Source organism: Salvia hispanica, chromosome 6, assembly GCF_029641045.1.
Source record: "Salvia hispanica isolate PSC_SH4W2 chromosome 6, Shi_PSC_v1, whole genome shotgun sequence".
NCBI classification, from domain to species: Eukaryota; Viridiplantae; Streptophyta; class Magnoliopsida; order Lamiales; family Lamiaceae; genus Salvia; species Salvia hispanica.
In genome coordinates, this window is record NC_142697.1 from 13,017,337 (window position 1) to 13,037,604 (window position 20,268).

Here is a 20,268-nt window from a genome sequence, read left to right on the forward strand (position 1 = left end):
AACAGATGGGGCTGCACTAATATATATAAATGCTACTCGCCTACTCCTGTTCGGAAGCCTCACTCTTCCACTTCGGATCTGCTCACTTTATCAGAAGCTCCGTCTCCGGCTGTTCCCTCGGCCACCACCGCCGCTCGTGCTACCCAACCAGCGGACGAAGTTGGTAAGATGATCTTAGAATTAGACAAGGAGATCTTAGATGTAGGTGAAGAAAATAAATTAGATGCTCTACCTTTGAAAGAATTTGTTGTTGCGGCGGATTCTTCAATTCTTGATGCCGCTACAGACTCCGTTCTGGATGTTGCTACAAAAAAATTTAGCATGGATGAGGTTGTGTATGATCAGAGTTTGGGATCGAATGAAGTAGACCCATCTAAAGATGAAGATACTACGTCCCTTTTTGCGTGTGAACTTGCGCAGCCAACTGTTACATTTGTAACATGTGTGGATGTTAATTTCCAAAGCTGCAAGATTGGCGAGGGTATATTGCACGTTGAGACACGGCCTATTCGAGGGTTTCCAAGTGATGCAACGTGGCTCCTCGATCTATACGGCGATGCTCGCACTATACCTCCTCGGTTCGGAGAGCTGGCTACTAGTTGTACTTTGTCTGAGTTACAGCGGGATGAGACAGCCGCTACCATTGTTGCTGCAAATTCTGAGGAACGTGAGGTAAAGGTCCCTACTAGTGCTGCCAAACACTCATCTAAGGTTGTGAATGCATTCTTTGAGACTGATGGTGGTGGATGCGACACGAGGCACTTGAAAATTCAACACTCCCTTGGTTTGCCAAAAAGTGTAGAGGTTTACGATCATGCTGTTGAATCACTGGGCAAGGATGTTAAGCCCATGTACTTGACAGATGCTTTCCTTGAGAAGAACTTTGGTGTCGTTGGCGATGGAGTTCTTCATGGAGAGTTTGATGGTGAGATTTTGATTTCGTCGGATTTTGTCGGTGCCTGTGTCTCTGCTTGTGTTGCGGATGTCATGATGCTTCACTATTATTGCCACAAGTTTCTGGAGGAGCGGGTATCATCGCCTTTCTTTACTACTTCAACATTTGCCACGACTCGTATGAGACAGGGGCATGAAACTCTTTGTTGTGGTGCGATGAAAGGAGTCCATATTTTTGACCCTGGAGATTTTGAGAGTACTTCCACCTTGGACGAGACACACGTGTTCTTATTTCATTACCCACCTTGAGGGTAAGGTGGTTTTCAACAGTGGGGGAGTTGATAGGGCCCTTGATCTTGTGATTCTCGGCAAGAATATCTCATCCAAGATCTCCAACATATATTTCTTGATTTTATTTTATTTAGCATATCTTCTATTTTAGTTAGTTATTTTTATGCGATCTTTATCTTTATTGACTCTAGTTAGTATTCTATAAATTAGAGGTCTATGTACTCTTTTATTCATCGAGAAATAAAGTTAATTACTTGTTCTCATTCCTGGTTCTGGCGGAAATCGCCCTCTAGCACCTCAACTAGGGTTTATCTTATTCTTCATAATTGTTAGAATGCTCTATTGCTGATCGATAGTATACAAAATCCTATCAAATTCTCAGCATCTGATTAGTTCTTGTAATTGATTTGTTTGTGTGATTCTAATAAAACAGAGGCAGCAAAACCAACTAGGAAGAATGATAAAGAATTTGTGTGATGAATAAAATGGAATTTTGGTAAAATTTGAGTCCTATAGTATTAGGGAATCCCCTTGTGTGTATTTGTACGCTACAATATTTTACTGCTATTGTGAGATGACAGAATTATGTTTGCATCTTAGTAGTCTTAGAAATATGTTGTCTTCTGATATCAGTACCTTTTTTCATATGAAACAGATGATAAAATGATAAAATGAATTCACTATTATGGAACAGATGGAGTATAATCTTATTAGATGGGCTTGGCTTCAAAGTTTGTCATCTTAGATTAGACTATCTCATACAACAGTAATCTCCTAACTTACGATAGATTAATTAGGTGTAAATTACTAGTACATCATAATTAATATTGCAAAACTGATGTAAATTAAATCTAACTTTTAAAATAATGTAACAAGGTCTCAAAATTTTCACTCACCCTACAATTACCTTTAAGAAAAAGATAGTTTAGATTAAAAGAAAATAGCCTTACATTATGAATGTTCTTTAATGCGGCTGAATTACGATTTATGAATATATATTTGTAATGGTTGAATACTTGTTTTTTATCTGCAAATATTCGAGTGATAAATATTGGGATATGTCTTTTTGTTTTAAAAAAGATCCAAAGAAATATCTGCTTCCTTGTGTGGGTACTCCGTTCAAAAAATTTCATAAGCGTTTTATGGACCGCCATGTTTTATGTCATTGTGTGGACAATTTGGCATATTAGAAACAAAATGGCATTCCAAGATTTCAAACCTAACTGATCGGATAGTGCCCAGAATTTTCATTTGCACCGGGGTTGTTAGTGAATGAGTTGAAGGTTGTCAGAGGCTGGACAGGAGCAAGAGCTTCACGAAGAGGTGTGTTGTGCTGACTTTTGTTGAACTCTGGGCTCTTGTTGATTTTACCTTAGCATCTCCAATGGCAGCTAGCGGGCCAGCAAGCCGCTCCGCGCGCGCTGGCCGGTCCGCTAGCCGACCATTGGGATCGGCGAGCGCGAAATCGGTGAGCGAATCGGCTAGCCCACGCTGATTCGCGTGCGCTAGCCAATTCGCTTTCCGATCCGCTGGCCGCCATTGTAGCGTCCCGATAGCGATCGGCGAGCGCCCCTTTTTTTAAAAAAATTTCGAGACTCTATATATACGCGATATTAACGTCATTTCATTCACACTGCTTGTTTTAATGAGTTTCTCTCTCTCTCTTAATTTATGTACAAGAGCAATATCGCGAAATGAGTAGTGGTGGTGGTAGTGATGGTGGTAGTGGTGGGGATGCTGAGGAGTTCGAACGGTGGTTGAACGAAGAGTTGGACGCCCATATGTCCCGCGAGGTTAATCGGCTGAAATAAAGGGTCTTGCAGCCGCAGAAGCCGGCGGTACCTCGACCCATTGTCCACCGCCGAGCTGTGGTTGATCGGGATCACGTCGCTGCACATAAGCGGCTATATGAAGACTACTTCGCTCCGGAGCTGCGGTTTGGGGCCAACCATTTCAGGCGGCGTTTTAGGATGAGTATACCACTGTTTATGCGTATCGTTGACGCTTTAGAGCGTCGATACCTATGTTTCCGGTTCAGGTACGACACGGCAGGCAAACCCGGCCACACAGCTATACAAAAGTGCATTGCGGCAATTAGGCAGTTGGCCTACGGAGGCGCGGCAGACATGTGAGACGAGTACCTCCACATCGGCGAGACGACTGCCATGGATTGTCTGAAGTGGGCGTCATTGAAATATTCAGTGAGCAGTATCTTCGAAGCCCTACCCCCGAAGACTGCCAGGATCTGATGCAGATGCACGGGGAGAAGCATGGGTTCCCAGGGATGTTGGGCAGCATAGATTGTATGCATTGGGAGTGGAAGAACTGTCTCGCCGCCTGGAAAGGGTTCTACACGACCGGCTACAAGGAAAAGAATCCCACGATGATCCCCGAGGCCGTAGCTACCGGCTGTGGATTTGGCATGTGTATTTTGGGGTAGCCGGGTTGAACAACGACCGCAACGTGCTCAATTCATCGCCCCTTTTCAACGAGCAGTGCCAGGATGTCGGTCCGGCCATCAGTTTTGTCGCCAACGGCAACCAGCATGATATCTGCTACTATTTGGTGGATGGGATATACCCTAGGTGGCCCATCTTTGTGAAGATGATCAGATGCGCATCTGATGAAAGAAAGGCCTACTTTGCGGAACGGCAGGAGTCGGCGCGTAAGGACGTGGAGCGGGCATTTGGTGTGCTCCAGTCCCGATGGGCGGCAATTAGGGGTCCAATGCGTTTGTGGCATGTCGACTGCATTGCTGATATAATGTACACATGTATTATCATACACAACATGATAGTCGAAGATGAAGGCGTACAACTGACCAGTTGGACCAATGACGATGCTAATGCAGCCGGTCTAAGCCATGGCGTTGCCACCCCCAACGTACGAAGGGGGGTACCTCACGGTGAAGTCGGCCGCCTCAAGGCACATACCGACATGCGCCAAGTGGATGCTCATATTCAACTCCAAAAGGATTTAATTGAAGAGTTGTGGACGCGGAAGACTGCACGACGATAGATTTTTTTTTAAAATTATGTAATTTTTTTTTGTAATTTTTTTTTAATTTAAATAAAATTATCGCATTTTCCCATATCTGTGTCGTAAATTTAATTCCATATTTTTTGTGATTGTTTGCTGGCCTATGGCTAGACTATTTCTTGTCCAGTTTCTTGTCCTGATGATGTGGCAGGATGGGTTTCTTGGCTGGCCTATGGCTGACCTAAAGCCATTGGAGATGCTCTTATGGCACTGTTGTAGGTTTTGGCTTAGTGAGAGGGTGGTTGCTTTATTGCTTTGGACTGTTTGGTTAGCTGATTTTTTGCTTATTTTGAATCTCTATTCTGAAAGGTAGGGGGTTTCGAATTTGTTGGTACTCTCCCCTTTTGGCTTGCTTTTTGTAGCTCACCATTTCGTGGCTTGAGTATTTGTTTTTTATAAAAAAGAAAAAAAAAAGAAAAAAAGAAAGAGAATATATATGTGTGACTAGGGCAATCCAGAAAATAACCTCAAATTTTATGGCTCATTCTAGATTAATTATTTCACTGTTTCATTCTATTGGAAGAAGAACTGCAGTTTAGCCAATAAACTTTGTCATTTACACTTTTGCGCTCTCCCTACTTTAGAAATATTTTCACACATCTTTAAACGTCTTATCTCTTTTTATCTCACAGTATTTGTTAATATATGAACGTATGCATTTTATAATGCCAATTATTTTATGTCATGGTTCTAATGCTTCAATCCATAAAAGAGCATAGGAACTTGTTTATGTTCAGGTAAATGAATGCAATTAATGAAAAGTCTAAAGTCGATGAATAATGTTTTCCTTTGCTATCTAAGACCAATACAATCTTCATATTTTGAAAAATAAAAATATTTGAAATGGTATGAATTTTAATGTATAATTAATAAAATAAAAAAAATAGTAAAGTACTACTAATTAATAAAGAAAATGAAAAAAAATGAATAAAGTAAAAAAGAAGAAAAGAAAAACTAGTGAAAATAGTGTCAGTAAATTGTGGGATCCACGCCAAAATATAGAAAGATTCTAAAATTTTTATTTTTAAGAGACGCTCAAAATAGAAATAGTTTCTATTTTGAAAATACGATCAACTCTATAGTAATATCAAATGCAATAAATATGATCCATGTCCAATTGTCCATCACCTCTACAGTAATATCAAACGCAACCCTCATCTGATAAAAATATTTTTAAATACTCTAACCCTGGATATATCACTCGATAAAATATTACACTTTTTGAATATTTTTGGTCGAAAATGTGCCTATGGGCTATTTTAGTCCTTTTGGTAAGTAAGATCAGAAAGACAAATTTATGATATTTTTCAACTTGTGAATGTGATGCATAAATATTTCATTATTCGACTAAATTTTTTTTAATTATTATAGACTCAATAGTTCTTTCTCTTTCCCTATGTCGATGATCATGTGTTCCCAGAGCCATCTGCTCCCATGTATGATACGATCTTATGTCGCTTGTTTGAAGAACGACAAAGAATGTATCAAAAGATTGGGGCGGAAGACTTAAAAGGATGGATTAGAGGGGTGAATGGCGCCACAACGGTTACGGTTGATAAGTAGTAAAATTGGGATGAATGGTGCCATGTGAAAATTAGTTTTATATGTCTGATAAAAGACTCAATAAATCGAAAATTCAAGAAAGAAGATAAAAGTCATAAGTTGTTAATCTTCAAATGTTGCTTTTGTCGTCCAGCAATGTGGACCTTAAAATAGACATAGAAAATCTTAAATTTATGGAAAAAAAGTTAAAGATAATAAATTATAAAGGAAGTAAACAAGGAAAAAAAAAACTCTAATTGGTAGAAGAAAAGAATTCAAGGTCAGTTAATATTGGTTAATAACTTGTCATCTACTTACATCACAAAAATTATCTAAAATGATATTTGCACAAAAGTCCTCTTACTTATATATAGATGACTGACTTATCTACTCAGATCATTCAATAAATATTCATATATATGTATAGTTTTTAGATGATTATACTGTACCGTATTAAAATGTTCCAATACACCTTCATGCATATGTCACCTCGTCAACTTAGATCAACTTAGATAATATTCACCATTTGGTTCAATTGGTCTTTAAAATTAGCCTTTTATTTCGTTTCAGCTAGTAAAAGTATCATGACCCCTTTTAAATTTTTAGCTCCAAACTAATGTAATTAGTTCACTTTCAACAATCACATGATCTATCTTGTTATTGTTGCCCATGTACAGTAACAATTGAACGCTAGTATATTTTTGGATTGAGGATTATTATGTATACGAGTATTTTATTAAAAAGTTGAACAAGTTGGATAGGATGATGGTTACATGATAGACATTCATGAGAAATAATTTTTCAATATAGTTTGTCCACAAAAATTAACTTCATTTCTATTTACAATTTTATTTTACCATTTTAAATTTTTTTCTTCCTCATATTTTATTTTTCAATATAGTTTGTCCACCAAAATTAAGTTGAGCAGCATACACGTCATCTGAAAACTGACAAATCAAATTCTCCAGAGTCCCGCCATTTCTCTTTCAGCTCCGATCACCGCAATAGTTAAACCCTAGAAAAATTGGGCGGAATGGAAGGCGCCGGCGACGACGGCATCTTACAATACTTCAAGGAAGGAGCTGCAATCGAGATAAAGATCGACGACGACGGATTTCGCGGGTCTTGGTACGAGGGCACCGTGCTTGGGGCGCCGGAAGACTTATCCAGCAGCGTTCTTGTGATGTACACAACTTTGGCGGAGAACCACAAGGGAAAGCGGGCACTTAGGGAGCCGCTGAACTTGGTGCAGCTGCGGCCGTCGCCGCCTCAGGAGAACCGCCCTTCCTTTAAGATCAACGACGAAGTGGATGCTTACTACTACGACGGGTGGTGGGTGGGGAAGATCACCCAAACTTTTAGGGGTAAATATCTGGTGCACTTCCCCCTGTGGAAGGAGCAGCTGCCCTTCACCGCTTCGCAGTTGAGGCTGCACCGCGACTGGATCAATGAGGAGTGGGTCCTCCCTTCGAAAAATGTAAGCACCCTTGCAATCATACTTCTGTCATTTCAAATTGCTGATATGTGTTTCTTGATTTGATTTGATTTTATTTTATTTCTTGATTTTATTCTTCAAATTGCTGATTTTACTTTTCCAACTATGGTTAGTTACTGCATTTTACTCCCTAGTTTTCAATGACTAAGAGCGTGTTGCTGCAAAGATGGAGAGTAGTTGCTTAAGCGGAGGAACAAGAGAACAAGTGTGTTCCAATTATAAAAATGAATTAGAGAGAATGAGGCAGCAATGATAAAGAAGAAGGTCAATAGGCTTGTCTCCATGATTCCTTATCGTTTTCTTTACGTACTCTCGTTGCTCTTCGCGATTACATCCATATTCAGCTCAACTTATGCAATTTGGTGTTACTCATCTGTGTTCTTATAGTTTCTGTTATAGTTTAAAGTGTTGATTGGGTGTTGATTTGTATTGATTGGTGTGGATCGTGGAGTTGTTGTGTCGATTACGCCATGGATTGTGCAAGGGTGTGATTGAGCTTGCGATTTCAGTTCATCCATAGCTGAAATCGCAACAGAGCGTGTGCTTATTATATCTCTTGCCTTTTAGTACAGAAAACTCCATCACCGTCTAAAGCGGTGATTGAACACAACTTTAACAAAGGAGACCGTGTGGAAGCCAGAAGCGATGACGATGGTTTTCAAGGTGTTTGGTTCCCTGCAATTGTTTTGGGGAAAAAAGAGGCTGGCAAATATCTAATTGACTGCCCACAACTGGTGAACTGTGATGAAACAGGCCTATTTGAAGAAGAGGTCGATGGACTCCGTTTAAGGCCACGCCCTCCTGATGGTGAAGTCCCTGGAAGATTAAAATATAACGAAAAAGTTGATGCTTTCTTAAACGATGGGTGGTGGGAGGGGAAGATCACCCAAACATTGGAGGAAGCGGATAGATATCAGGTGTTATTGGACATGACAAAGGAGCATCTTTCCTTCACCTCCTCGCTGTTGAGGCCTCACCGTGACTGGGTCAACGAGAGGTGGGTCCCCCCTTTGGATCCCTCCTCCTCGTACAACGCTGATGTAAGCATCCTTTAAATGATACTTCTGTGAATTCGAATTGTTGATATGTGGCCTGCTGTTTCTGATCATCTTGATGATTAATTGTTTGAACCTGTATAAGTTGTGAAATAAGTACTTGGATGTCCCATTTTACCTTGTTGACAACTATTGCTCAAGCTAGATACATAGATGAAGTATCACAAGTAAATAAGTATCTTAAACCAATGTGTAAGTACTAATTTTCTTAATAAATTCCTAATCACTTCTTTTACCAATTATGGTAGTAAGGTATTTTACTCCATTGACTAAAAATAACTTGCCTTTTAACACAGCAGTTCTATCCTGAAGTGGAAGCAGTGACTGAACATAACTTTAACTCAGGAGACCATGTTGAAGCCATGATTAATGAAGATGCTTTTTATGGTGCTTGGTTCCCTGCAATTGTTCTTGAGGAAACAGAGGCTGACAACTATATGATTGTGTACAAACCAATGATGAATGATGATGGCACAAGCCTCTTGAGAAAAGAAACTGATGGACTCTATTTAAGGCCAAGCCCTCCTGATGTTGGAGTCACTGACAGATTTCAAGTTAACGAAAAGGTTGATGCTCCTTACAATGATGGTTGGTGGGTTGGTACGATTACGAAGGTTCAAAGAAGAGGAAGATACTTCGTATACTTTGAGACGCCTGACAAGGAGTTAATGTATTATCATTCTCAGTTGCGGGTGCATCAGGAATGGATAAATGGCGAATGGCATATTGCCGCCAAGGTACTACTCCTATTTTCTAGCTGTAAACTGATATATGCAAATCATAAAATTGGTGATGATTGTGAAGAATATCTTTTAGCACAAGTGATTGAATTTGTGAGGTAAGTAGAAATAACATTGTAGTAGGATGGCTCTTACTACCATGTTAGTCGTGTAGAACATAACATGTATATGTAATTAGTCGACCAATCCGAGAAAGAGAAATCATCTGTAGTAACCTGCACATCTTATCAACAAATGTAGCCCTTACCTCCTAAATGCTTCATGCTTGTGTAAAAATGAGTAACTAAATTGTGTTTTGGTTGTAGTGCAGGATCCCAAGTCTTCATAGCGGCCTTTCTTGTGCAAAAAGTGTAAATGCTTTAACCCTCTGCTTCATTTTCACTGGTATCATATTTTCAAGGCAGTGCCACCAGTGGAATCTGAATCTTCTGCTTCCATGTATAAGCTTACCATAGCTATTCTAGTGCCTTCCAAATCCTGATTTTGTTAAATTTTCTTCTTATGTTCTTTTACTAATAATAATACAATCTATGCCCAAGTGGGTAAATACTAAAAACCTTGATAAGATGATTAGATCTACGTATTCTATCATCTGTTATGTTCACTTTTTCTTGACAATTGTTATAGCAATCTGATGCAATTTTTCGTAATTTTCTTTTCACCATCTAAAGGAGGTAGACTTTTGAAATATTTTATCATCTAAAAACTTCCCTAAATTAATTGCTGTTTTAAAACGAGCACATCCTTTTCTTTTATTTTCTTTTCTTTTGTTTTTATGAAATGGAAAATTATTTGAACTATGAGCAGGTTTTATAATGGGATGAGAGAGACGTCCATTCTAGCATTGTTGTGTTTCTACAAAATATCCTATCAAATTCTAATGTTTCATCCATTTTTTCAGGATTGTCATTGCATCAAAACTATGAGAAAATTTTTATTTAAATTATAATTTTTAATTACACTTTAGTTAAAATCGTAAGTTTATTACAATTCGCAATTGTCCTAATACAAACTTTACAAATAAAATCGTAAGTTTATTACAATTCGCAATTGTCCTAATACAAACTGTGAATGCCCTAATTGAGGATTTGAGTATTGATCTCAATCCAACTACCATGTAAAGATGAGTTGCTAACTATAGTCGTCAATCGAAGCCACACACCTCACATAACGAAACCTAAAATTTAAATGTTAATGATGCAAATTATGGGTGAAATATCCTATAATTGATTAAAATGATTGAAACAATGTCATTTCAAGAGTACCTAGATGATAAAATTTTTGAAAAATTGGCGTTTCATCCACGTCGGAAATTCGACTCCTATGCTACCAATTTTACCGAATAAATAGTTCTATGGGACATAAATCAATAAAAGTTATGATTTAAATACTTTTTTATTTGATGGATTGAAGTGCACATGTAAATCCATTTTTGAAAAACTTTATCTATATATTCAGGCATTAGACGCCAACATATAATTATATTAGAAAGAACCAAAATTGTTTGTGTGTATCAGCCTAGTGGTAGAGTGATTAATGTCCAAAAATAAATATTGGATTTGATAGACTTTAAATTTCTGTTAGTTTAGTAATTGTAAAACAACCAAATTCATGCTAAACTGAAGATTGTGAATGTTTCCCAAGTATTGACAAATCAATAATTTTGTAAAATTGATGCCATAAGTTGATAATTACTCTAATATAATTAAATGATCAATTAAATGTTTATGTATTTGGAAAATTCGGGAAAAGCACAACCAGTCAACCCTAATAAAGTGAAACAAGATAATTCAAACAATTGACAAAAGTAAGGACAAAATAAGATTAAGCAAATCAATTGTAGCATAATCAAAGCGTCATCGCATGAATATACGGAGATGAGAGAGATAATTTCAGAAAAAACGAATTAAATTCACTGGCCTTTCATAATTTGAGATTAAATTCGTCGACCTTTCGAAATATGAAATCGAGGCATGCGAATTTTTCAGAATAAAATTTTTTTATTTATTTTTAGTATCTTTTCTCTCTTCTTTTTTCTCATTTTTTTCTATCAACCCCTCTCCAGCAAATCGTAGAACTATGTTGATTATTTTTCAGAATTTTGATAAGATGGGTAGTTTGGCCAATTGATAAATATTGAGAAAGAAATAATAAGAAAAGAAAGAGAAAAAAGATAAAAACAAAAAATAAAAAACAAAATTCCCTTATTATAAAAAATTCGCATGCTTCGATCTAATAATTTAAAAGGTCAACGAATTTAATTTCAAATTACAAAAGGTCAATGAATAAAATCCATTTTTCTGAAATCTATCAGAGTGGGGACCAAAATTATGTTGCATAATCACTAAGTAAGCAACCGTTCACAAAGCACGAAAATACAATTATCTCTTAACCAACCATGTGCAAGTTTCTATTGCAGTGTTCTAAGGTGGTTTTTCATTTAAATAAATTGGCATGAGTTACAAAATATTTGCGGACCTAATATAATCTCAAATATGACTAATAGATGAGAAGAAAATATAAAGAAATAATAACTACAAAATCGAAATATAATGTAACTTAAAAACCACAAATAGCCAAGAAAACCCTCTCCCACAAGACAAGATACACCCTTTAATGTTCTTGGTTTAGATGTGTCATCCCAAAGTTAAAACAACTTCGTCCTGAAGGTAGCAGCACTGTAAACCAAAACTAGCTCTGAAGAACTGGATAAGGTTAGTGCAAAGATTTAACAAGGTATGAATGTAAAAATGTATGCAAAGTTTGAGTTTCAAAGTGAGTGCAAATTCTTGTCTTTCTAAAATTAGCAAGAATGTTGCCAAGCCTTTTTTTTTTAATGCATTAGGATGACTATTTTATTTATAGGCCCAACCCACGACATATGAGAGTTTTGTTGTAATCAAGTTTTGGGCAATTATAAAAGTAACTGATAGCCCAACTTGCAGCCAACCCATTCAAGACTGATCATTAGTAGTACTAGTGTAACGCCCTCACGTTACCAATGGTATTGGTGTCAATTCATGTTTGAACACCAAAATGCACATTTGGGCAGGTCGAGACATGAACCTGAACGATCTCCTATGCAGAACAAGCCCGACCTAATCCAAGCGCATAATGATCTTTAGGTTGGGCAAGTTGTAGCTCGAGTTAATAGTCCAGGACTTAGCCCCTACGAACTAGCTGGACAACAATTCAAGGCAAATTGTCAATATCTAAGTCCAAGTCCACTTTGTAGCTTTAGGCATAGGCCTGCGGCCCATAAACTCAATATTTAAGTGATAAACTAAATTAAATTATAGATTGATTCTATATCATTTACTAAATATAACACAATCATCAATTCAAAATGTAGGTTTCGATATCGTTTAGTTTAATAAAATTAAACTTTACTTTATTTATACAGTCCAATCATCAATTCAAAATGTAGGTTTCTATATACCGTTTAATTTAATAAAATTAAACCTTACTTTATTTATACAGTCTAATCAAATTGCTTGACTATTTACGATTCCAACATTTTCTTCCTTTAAAACATTTTGTTATCATTGTCGTACAAGCATAAAATTCAGAGGTTTCTAATTGGCTTAGCCACAATTTCCACCTTAACATGATAACAAAGAAGGAAATTTGGCGAAATGTGGCTTAACATTCAATTTCGCTTCTTAAATTTGGATTAAATTTTTTTCCACCTAAAGTGTGTTACATTGATACTTGCACCAATCTAAGAAATACAAATAAACTTTTTTTTATACCAAGAATACAAGAATAAAATGTTTTGATAGGAGTAAACAAAAAAAAGGCAAAAGCACGGTAGATTTATGCCAACTAGTTAACCGCAATACAATATTGATAAGATTTATGCCAACGAGTTAGCCGCAATACAATCTTAATAAGTTCACCTTACCCCACTCTGATTATAATCTAGTCAAACATACTCTGATTTGTGGCGCAGGCTGTTGTGTTCACTATAAATAGTAAGTAGGTCACGCATTCCACTAACTCATTTCATTCATATTTTATTATAAAATCAATATAAAAAAGTGGGTCTCATATTTCATAAATTTTTCTATTCCACTATTTTTTATATTTTTTAAAACTCATAACCATAATAGGAGAACTATGGGACTGAGGGAGTACATTTTTTTTAACGTAATGTCATAACATAACTACAATAATGGTCTCTAGCCATAAGCTATAATTAGCCCTTCGATTATAATGAAATAAAAGATGATGTTTTGCTGTAGTCAGTAGCTGTCAAGTCTAATAATAGTGAGTAAATATTGGACTTATATTTTTATTGCAATCGTGCCATAAAATAACTACTTCTACAATCTTAAAAATTGGATTAATAAATAAGTGACAATTAAGTTTACCATATAGGAGAATATAAAAAAAATGATACACTACTAATCGATGATTGGCTTAGAATTTGGATAAATAGGTTGAACTGAGACTTGGGTCACCTATTTGCGCGTTTTCTATTCTTGTCTTCTTTCCTTACTCTTGAGGTTATTGCTTCTGTTTCTCTCTCGCCCATTTCGTCGAACACAACAGCTGCGCCACAACAACTCGACCAGACCAATCGGAGCTCAGCCATGTCGCTGCGACCGGGCAGCAGGGCGGAGGTGCGGAAGAAGGGCTACAAGATTGGCGTCGACGCCGACGAGGCGCGGCGTAGGAGGGAGGACAATTTGGTCGAGATCAGGAAGAGTAAGAGGGAGGATAACCTCCTCAAGAAGCGCCGCGAGGGCCTTCTCAATGGCAGTTTTCCCCAGCAGACGCCGCTCTTTTCTCCTGATCCATCGCAATCCCCTGCGGCCGCCGAGAATAAAGTTTGTATCCGTTTTTTCCTCCTTTTCCTTTTGCAAATTAGTGGCTATAGACTATAGATTGCTGTAATACTTAGTGATCTGCCGATTACTGATTTTAAATTGAGGGTGCGTGTGTGGCTTGGGTTTTATTTTTGTTTAGACTTCGGTGAGAAAATAATGATCTTATGGTTTTTTAGGATCTCTGAGAGGAATAGTTGGCAGATTGGATTCGCTTGGTATTTCATTGGGGTCTGTCGAGATAATGTAGGAGAAGGAAAGCTCTTATCTAGCGATTTTTATTTTGGAATTGAGGATTGGTTCTGAAAGATGATGTAATTATATTATCTTCTCGATGTGCTTTGGCTTAGCCCAGTTTTCCTAATTAAAAATTAAAATAGTGAAATCAACCAATGGATGGTTAGTTTTCACTTGACTGTGATGATTGCTTTCATGCTCATGCCTTTTAATGCAAAATAACTTTTCCCAGTGGTTATAGGTCCAAGTATTTGAGATGTCTTAAGAAGTGACATGCATATCTCAAGCTCTTATGCTATAAATTATTGTTGGATTTGTTAAAACTTTTATCTGAAGCTGGCTATATATTGGTGGAAGCTACGGTTACTTGATTCAAATGATGAAGTTACTAGCACTTGATACAATCTGTTTTACGATGATGCTTACAGTGAATTCCCCTGACAGTTAGAAAGTATTCCTTCAATGGTGCAAGGAGTGTGGTCAAATGACACAAATGCTCAACTGGATGCAACTACCCAGTTTAGAAAGCTTTTGTCAATTGGTACTATCTATATAAGCCTATATTTCCTTTCTTATCTGGATTATATTATTTACACTATATATTTTTGTGACCTCAATTTGCAGAGCGAAGCCCGCCTATTGATGAGGTGATTAAAGCTGGGGTTATCCCAAGATTCATTGAGTTCCTTGCAAGGCAAGATCTGCCTCAACTGCAAGTAAGTTCTCCATTTGGAATTTTGGATAATTCTTTCATAATATAAGCAAAAAATAATCAATAACTTCTTATTTTTGTGATAAGTTTGAAGCTGCATGGGCTTTGACAAATGTTGCTTCTGGGACATCTGAACACACACGAGTTGTTATTGATCACGGTGCTGTACCTAAGTTTGTAGAACTCCTCAGTTCTGCCAGTGATGATGTTCGTGAGCAGGTATTTGGAGAGTTTTCTCATATTTATGTTACTTCTTAACCAAGGTTGTTAATAAATATAAATGTATATGGTTATCTTTTGCTATTGGTATCCAAGTGGGTGCTAGTGCATCTTCCTTTAACTGCTCTTTCTGTGCAGGCAGTTTGGGCTCTTGGTAATGTTGCAGGCGATTCTCCAACTTGTAGGGATCTTGTTCTTGGGCATGGTGCTCTTATGCCACTGCTAGCTCAGTTAAATGATAACTCAAAGCTCTCTATGCTTAGAAATGCTACATGGACACTTTCAAATTTCTGTCGTGGGAAGCCACCTACTCCATTTGAACAGGTTGTTAGAATATGAGGTCTAGTTTCTTGGTAATTTTAATTGAGATGTTGCAAAAAGCCAAAAACTTTACTGGTCATTGCTCTTCCATAGATCTGCTCTTATTATAAATAGCCTTCAAAATTAGCATTGTCTTTCTCTGCACATTTCAAGGTAAGGCCTGCATTGCCCGTCCTACGGCAACTTATTCATCTAAATGATGAGGAGGTTTTGACCGATGCTTGTTGGGCTCTTTCTTATCTGTCTGATGGAACAAATGACAAAATCCAAGCTGTGATTGAGGCAGGTGTCTGTCCAAGGCTTGTAGAGCTCCTACTGTATGTTCTTTTTCTTGCTCAATTTCATTTATCTTTTTCTTTATGTATAGATATATATTATTGTAATATTTCTTTCAGTTAATGGAATTTTATATATTGCCTCACTGCAGAAGTACTAAAATGTGTAGCTATCAATTATATGTTGCTAACATCAATTTGTTTCTCATGAAGCCATCCATCGGCCACTGTTCTAGTACCTGCTCTTCGGACTGTGGGGAATATTGTCACTGGTGATGATGCCCAGACACAGGTATGTGGTTACTTCATACATTTCCTCTGTGCCTACTATTTTCTTCAGAACTTGATGCAATTTATCTCTCCTTTTAATTATTGGAGATGAATGTGCTTCCAGTATTGGTAAGATCTTATCTAGTTACAATGAAAATTGAGTCCCCATTGGTTCAGATTATTGGATATACTTTCATTATGATTATGGATGATATAGTGACTACCAAATATTCTTGTAAAAGTTTAAAAGTTATGTTTATGTTGCTTTAGTCTTCTTGTATCATTCCTACTTATCTAATTTCTTAGTTATAAATCATATGTATACATTAATGCATGTGTACAATTTCTTTATTCAATGCAGTGAGGTGTACTTGGGGATCTAAATAAGCAAGAATTTTCACATAGATCTTATTTAGTTTTAATTGTCGTATTCATACACATGACTTGACTTGCTGTGGAGTACTAGTGAGACAAATATAAGATTGTTCGAGTTTACCCTTTTCAATGCAGTGAGTGTAGTAGGCCAAACAGTCGTTCTTGTATGCATGAAGGACTTTATTAACTAGCTGTAATGGTGTCCTGTATTAAGATCTCAATTGATATGTATGAAAGACAATATCTGTAGAATCTTATATGCATGTAATTTTTTTGGTAGTGTACTTCGGGATCTAATTAAGCAAGCATCTTCACATAGATCTTATTTAGTTTTAATTGTCGTGTTCATACCCATGACTTGATGACTTGCTGTGGAGTACTAGTGAGACAAATATAAGATTGTTCGAGTTTACCCTTTTCAGATGGAACATTAGACACAAAACACTTGCAATACTCATTATAGGGGTTTTTTTGGCTTCAATTTCATGTTCTCGGAATGTTTGCTCAGTTAATTTATTTGGCAGTTTGTGATAGACAATCAAGTGCTCCCTTGCCTCCAACAGCTGCTTACTCAGAACCATAAGAAAAGCATAAAAAAGGAAGCTTGTTGGACAATCTCTAATATTACTGCTGGTAATAAAGCTCAAATTCAGGTACCTTCAACACACACGCTTTCTTTGTTCCTGCTAGGGAATCCATTTTATAAAATGCATTTCAGCTGTCCAATCCATGAATGGACCATACTGCCTCTACTTAACCAAATACAAATGAATGGACACTAATGGACTTTTTCAAATTTTTTGGGCTTTTCAGTGGTTGTTGATTTTTTATATCGTTAGAAGTGAGTCTTTGTTAGATAGCTATTCTTCCTGCAATATATGGACCGAAAACCAAATCTAATGTCTTCTCTAACACATGTAGTTGATAGTTGATAATTGAGAAGATAATGTAAGACATTCTATATGGCAATACTTGAGGAATAGTCCAAACAAGTAAACATATTTTTTTTGTTAGGCCAATTAAACATTTCCAATAGTTTATACTTTCCAGCCATATTTTTTTCAGTTCAATATATACAATTGTAGGTAGGTGTTGTGAATTATGATTTGGTTTCGATAAACCTAGAGGGCAGTATGTCTATAAAGTTTAATCTTAAAGGAAAGGATAAGGCTAGATGTTTATAATCTCAATATGAATTCAACTGAATGTAATTATATGCATGAAGAGGCAATTTACAGACTTCGATTTTATTTGAGAATTTCTTCAGAAGTGAGAGAGAAGTACGTAGAGAAGCAAATTTATTTGTAATCTACCTATTTTTTATCTGGTGCTTTGTTACTGGTTTCCTATCTACACCTCTATGTTTCTGGAACAGGCTGTCATTGAGTCAGGCATCATTCTGCCGTTGGTGCAACTTCTCCAGCATGCAGAGTTTGATATAAAGAAAGAGGCTGCATGGGCTATCTCGAATGCAACCTCTGGTGGATCACCAGAGCAGATTAGGTATATCAGAGTTATATGGTTGATATATGTGGAGGCATAATACTTATATGTAGCTGATCTTAATGCTTTTCTAGAGATAAGTTTGGAAGCACCCAATAATGGAATTTAAAAGGAATAGGTTGGTGGTCGTCTGTAGTAATTTGGAAGGACATGCTAAGTAATCCCTCTACCCTCAAATGTGACTCCCTTCCTCTTTTCACATATACCCCTTCCTTCTCAAGAAATTAGTCCTCAATTCCTATCTGGGATTCCCAAACTGTAATCCACTCTCTTAATTTGAATTGTCTTTAAAAAGTTTCTGATATTAAAAATAATCTTATTTAATGTATGTGAATATAATATGTGAGCTCCAAATCAGGGTAAAATAGAACAATTGCATATAATTACATTTATCAGAAACCATCACAAGCAATAAGAAAATGCATTTAGTGATCTTTGTAGACAACATCACAATGTATGCATAAATAAATGTAAAGGTTTTTCTTTATCTAAGAATTTGGGTTTGCTCTTGCACTGGAAATTAGGGGTTTCTTGAAAATGTTAGAGAGATCAATGAATTTATAGCATGCCATCTGCCTGCAGCCTAGGCATTTTGGAGTGTAAGGGAATTTTCAGAAAATAGTTCATCTTAATATATGTGTCAAGAGTCATTTTGGTTATAAGGTGAGGCACCACATTTCTGTATCTAGGGGTGTCAAATCGGATATCGGGTATTACCCATTCCGATCTGATACCCGGCAGGTATTGGGTATATGATCGGGTGTAATAGGTGTGTGCGTGTTGCATATTCAGTATACCCAATACCTGATTTCAAGGAGGATTAGGTTAGGGTTTCAATTCTAATTAACTTTTAAGTGGCTAAGCCTCTCCCTACAACACTACATATTAATTAACTTCGAAGGGGGTGTAAGTTTTCATTGCCTTTTTCTATAACATTAATTTGTGAATTATGAGTGAATATATTGACAAAATAGGAGTAATAACAATAATTGTAGAACTGACAGTGTAAATTAGGGTGATAGAATGATAACAATACTCCAAATTAATTAGTGCTGGAAATACACACACGTGTTATATAGTATGTAGCATTAAGTCTTGTAATCTGTGTAAACACTTTTAGTTTGACAATATTTTGTCATGCTCTCATGTATGATTGAGGCCGGAATGTTTCTGTCCTTGATTTGGTATTTGTATTTAGAAAGGGCTGCATATGCGTGGCATTTAGAAGACTCATTGTGTTTGCTGCATCCATTCCAGGACCTGATTGGTTGGGTTACCTGCATCGGTTATCGGGTACCCAAAATAATGTCGGGCTGGGTATCGGGTACCCAAAATAATATTTGGGTTGGGTATCGGATAGAGTACCAAGCCATTTTTGGGTGGGGGTACCGATTTGACCCTCCTGTTTCTATTAACAAATCCAAATCCAAATCCATGATCCACAATCTGTTCATTATTAATATCATTTTGAAATATATCACTTTGGGCATTCAGTATGGTGTAACTCAAATTAATTTTAGTTATTTCTGTTGTCACCCACTTGCAGTGATGTTAGTATAGGCATCATAGGCCATATTGTGCACCATCTTGTGCTCTCTTTCTCAGGAATTGTTTGTAGTTAACATTCTTTTATATTGATCTAGTAACGATCTCTTACTGGTTTATCCACATTTCCTGCATTTCTGGACCCACCTAACTCCTGCTTTTGCTAGCAGGAATCAGCAGAGACTTATGTCCCTTATATATCTTCTTTTGTTTTTGATTGTGGACCTTCACATGCTGACTGACTATATGTAATGTCAAATTGCAGATTCTTGGTGACTCAAGGTTGTATTAAGCCGCTGTGTGATCTCTTGATTTGTCCAGATGCAAGGATTGTTACTGTATGCCTGGAGGGACTTGAGAACATTTTGAAGGTAGGCGAGGCTGATAAAGAAAACGGCCAAAATGGTGGAATCAATCTATATGCACAAATGATTGATGAGAGTGAAGGACTGGACAAAATAGAGAATCTCCAGAGCCATGACAACAATGAAATATACGAAAAGGCTGTGAAGATATTAGAGAAGTACTGGGTTGAGGAAGATGAAGAACAAAATCTGGCTGATGGCGCGGATGCAAATCAAGGAGATGGAGGCTTCAGTTTCGCCAATGGCAAGCCAAATGTTCCTCCAGGAGGCTTCAACTTTGGTTGAAAAGGTTTTGTGAAGTGCCCTCTAGTTTAAAGTTTGAGTTTTAAACTTTGTCGTTGTGTTTGTTTCGGTTTCTTGGTTTCGTCTGTGATAGTTTTTGGCCTGGCAAATCGTGTTTTGGATTGTTTGAAGTGCAAGCTTGCTTTAAAAGTATTTAGTCCTTTTCACGTACGGTTGTTGCATTACAAAGAATATACTTCATGCCTTTGGGTTTTGTACATTTAGGTGTGTAGACTTGAGTCATTTCAAGTCTCGAGAATTTATCTTTCTTTTTCCTAA

The 20,268-nt window shown here is 37.0% G+C and overlaps 2 protein-coding genes across 4 annotated transcripts; both read left to right on the forward strand.

Moving 5' to 3' along the window:
• Nucleotides 1-6,719: 6,719 nt before the first annotated feature.
• On the forward strand, nt 6,720-9,647 carry LOC125208599 (protein AGENET DOMAIN (AGD)-CONTAINING P1-like). 2 transcript variants are annotated; one of them, XM_048108248.2, is made up of 4 exons: nt 6,720-7,243; nt 7,834-8,301; nt 8,616-9,053; nt 9,362-9,647. In XM_048108248.2, the coding sequence occupies exons 1-4, from the start codon at nt 6,800-6,802 to the stop codon at nt 9,509-9,511; spliced, it is 1,500 nt and encodes a 499-aa protein (XP_047964205.1). In that variant the 5' UTR covers nt 6,720-6,799; the 3' UTR covers nt 9,512-9,647. The 2 variants fall into 2 exon arrangements, with proteins under 2 accessions (XP_047964205.1, XP_088915964.1); XM_089059838.1 differs by having other exon boundaries at nt 9,367-9,531.
• Nucleotides 9,648-13,515: 3,868 nt separating this feature from the next.
• LOC125205556 (importin subunit alpha-4-like) lies at nt 13,516-20,268 on the forward strand. 2 transcript variants are annotated; one of them, XM_048104583.2, is made up of 10 exons: nt 13,516-13,888; nt 14,567-14,663; nt 14,747-14,838; nt 14,922-15,053; nt 15,192-15,377; nt 15,528-15,691; nt 15,863-15,941; nt 16,819-16,947; nt 17,670-17,797; nt 19,608-20,268. In XM_048104583.2, the coding sequence occupies exons 1-10, from the start codon at nt 13,652-13,654 to the stop codon at nt 19,990-19,992; spliced, it is 1,629 nt and encodes a 542-aa protein (XP_047960540.1). In that variant the 5' UTR covers nt 13,516-13,651; the 3' UTR covers nt 19,993-20,268. The 2 variants fall into 2 exon arrangements, with proteins under 2 accessions (XP_047960540.1, XP_088917134.1); XM_089061008.1 differs by having other exon boundaries at nt 13,775-13,888; nt 14,551-14,663.

What these genes read in the sequence shown, in the direction of transcription:
- LOC125208599 (XM_048108248.2), top strand. Translation starts at nt 6,800, where the DNA reads ATGGAAGGCGCCGGCGACGACGGCATCTTACAATACTTCAAGGAAGGA. An exon ending in CCTCCTCGTACAACGCTGAT is followed by an intron (nt 8,302 to 8,615) that starts GTAAGCATCCTT and finishes TTAACACAGCAG; the next exon opens with TTCTATCCTGAAGTGGAAGC. An exon ending in AATGGCATATTGCCGCCAAG is followed by an intron (nt 9,054 to 9,361) that starts GTACTACTCCTA and finishes TTTTGGTTGTAG; the next exon opens with TGCAGGATCCCAAGTCTTCA.
- LOC125205556 (XM_048104583.2), top strand. Translation starts at nt 13,652, where the DNA reads ATGTCGCTGCGACCGGGCAGCAGGGCGGAGGTGCGGAAGAAGGGCTAC. An exon ending in CACCTACTCCATTTGAACAG is followed by an intron (nt 15,378 to 15,527) that starts GTTGTTAGAATA and finishes GCACATTTCAAG; the next exon opens with GTAAGGCCTGCATTGCCCGT. An exon ending in GGATCACCAGAGCAGATTAG is followed by an intron (nt 17,798 to 19,607) that starts GTATATCAGAGT and finishes GTCAAATTGCAG; the next exon opens with ATTCTTGGTGACTCAAGGTT.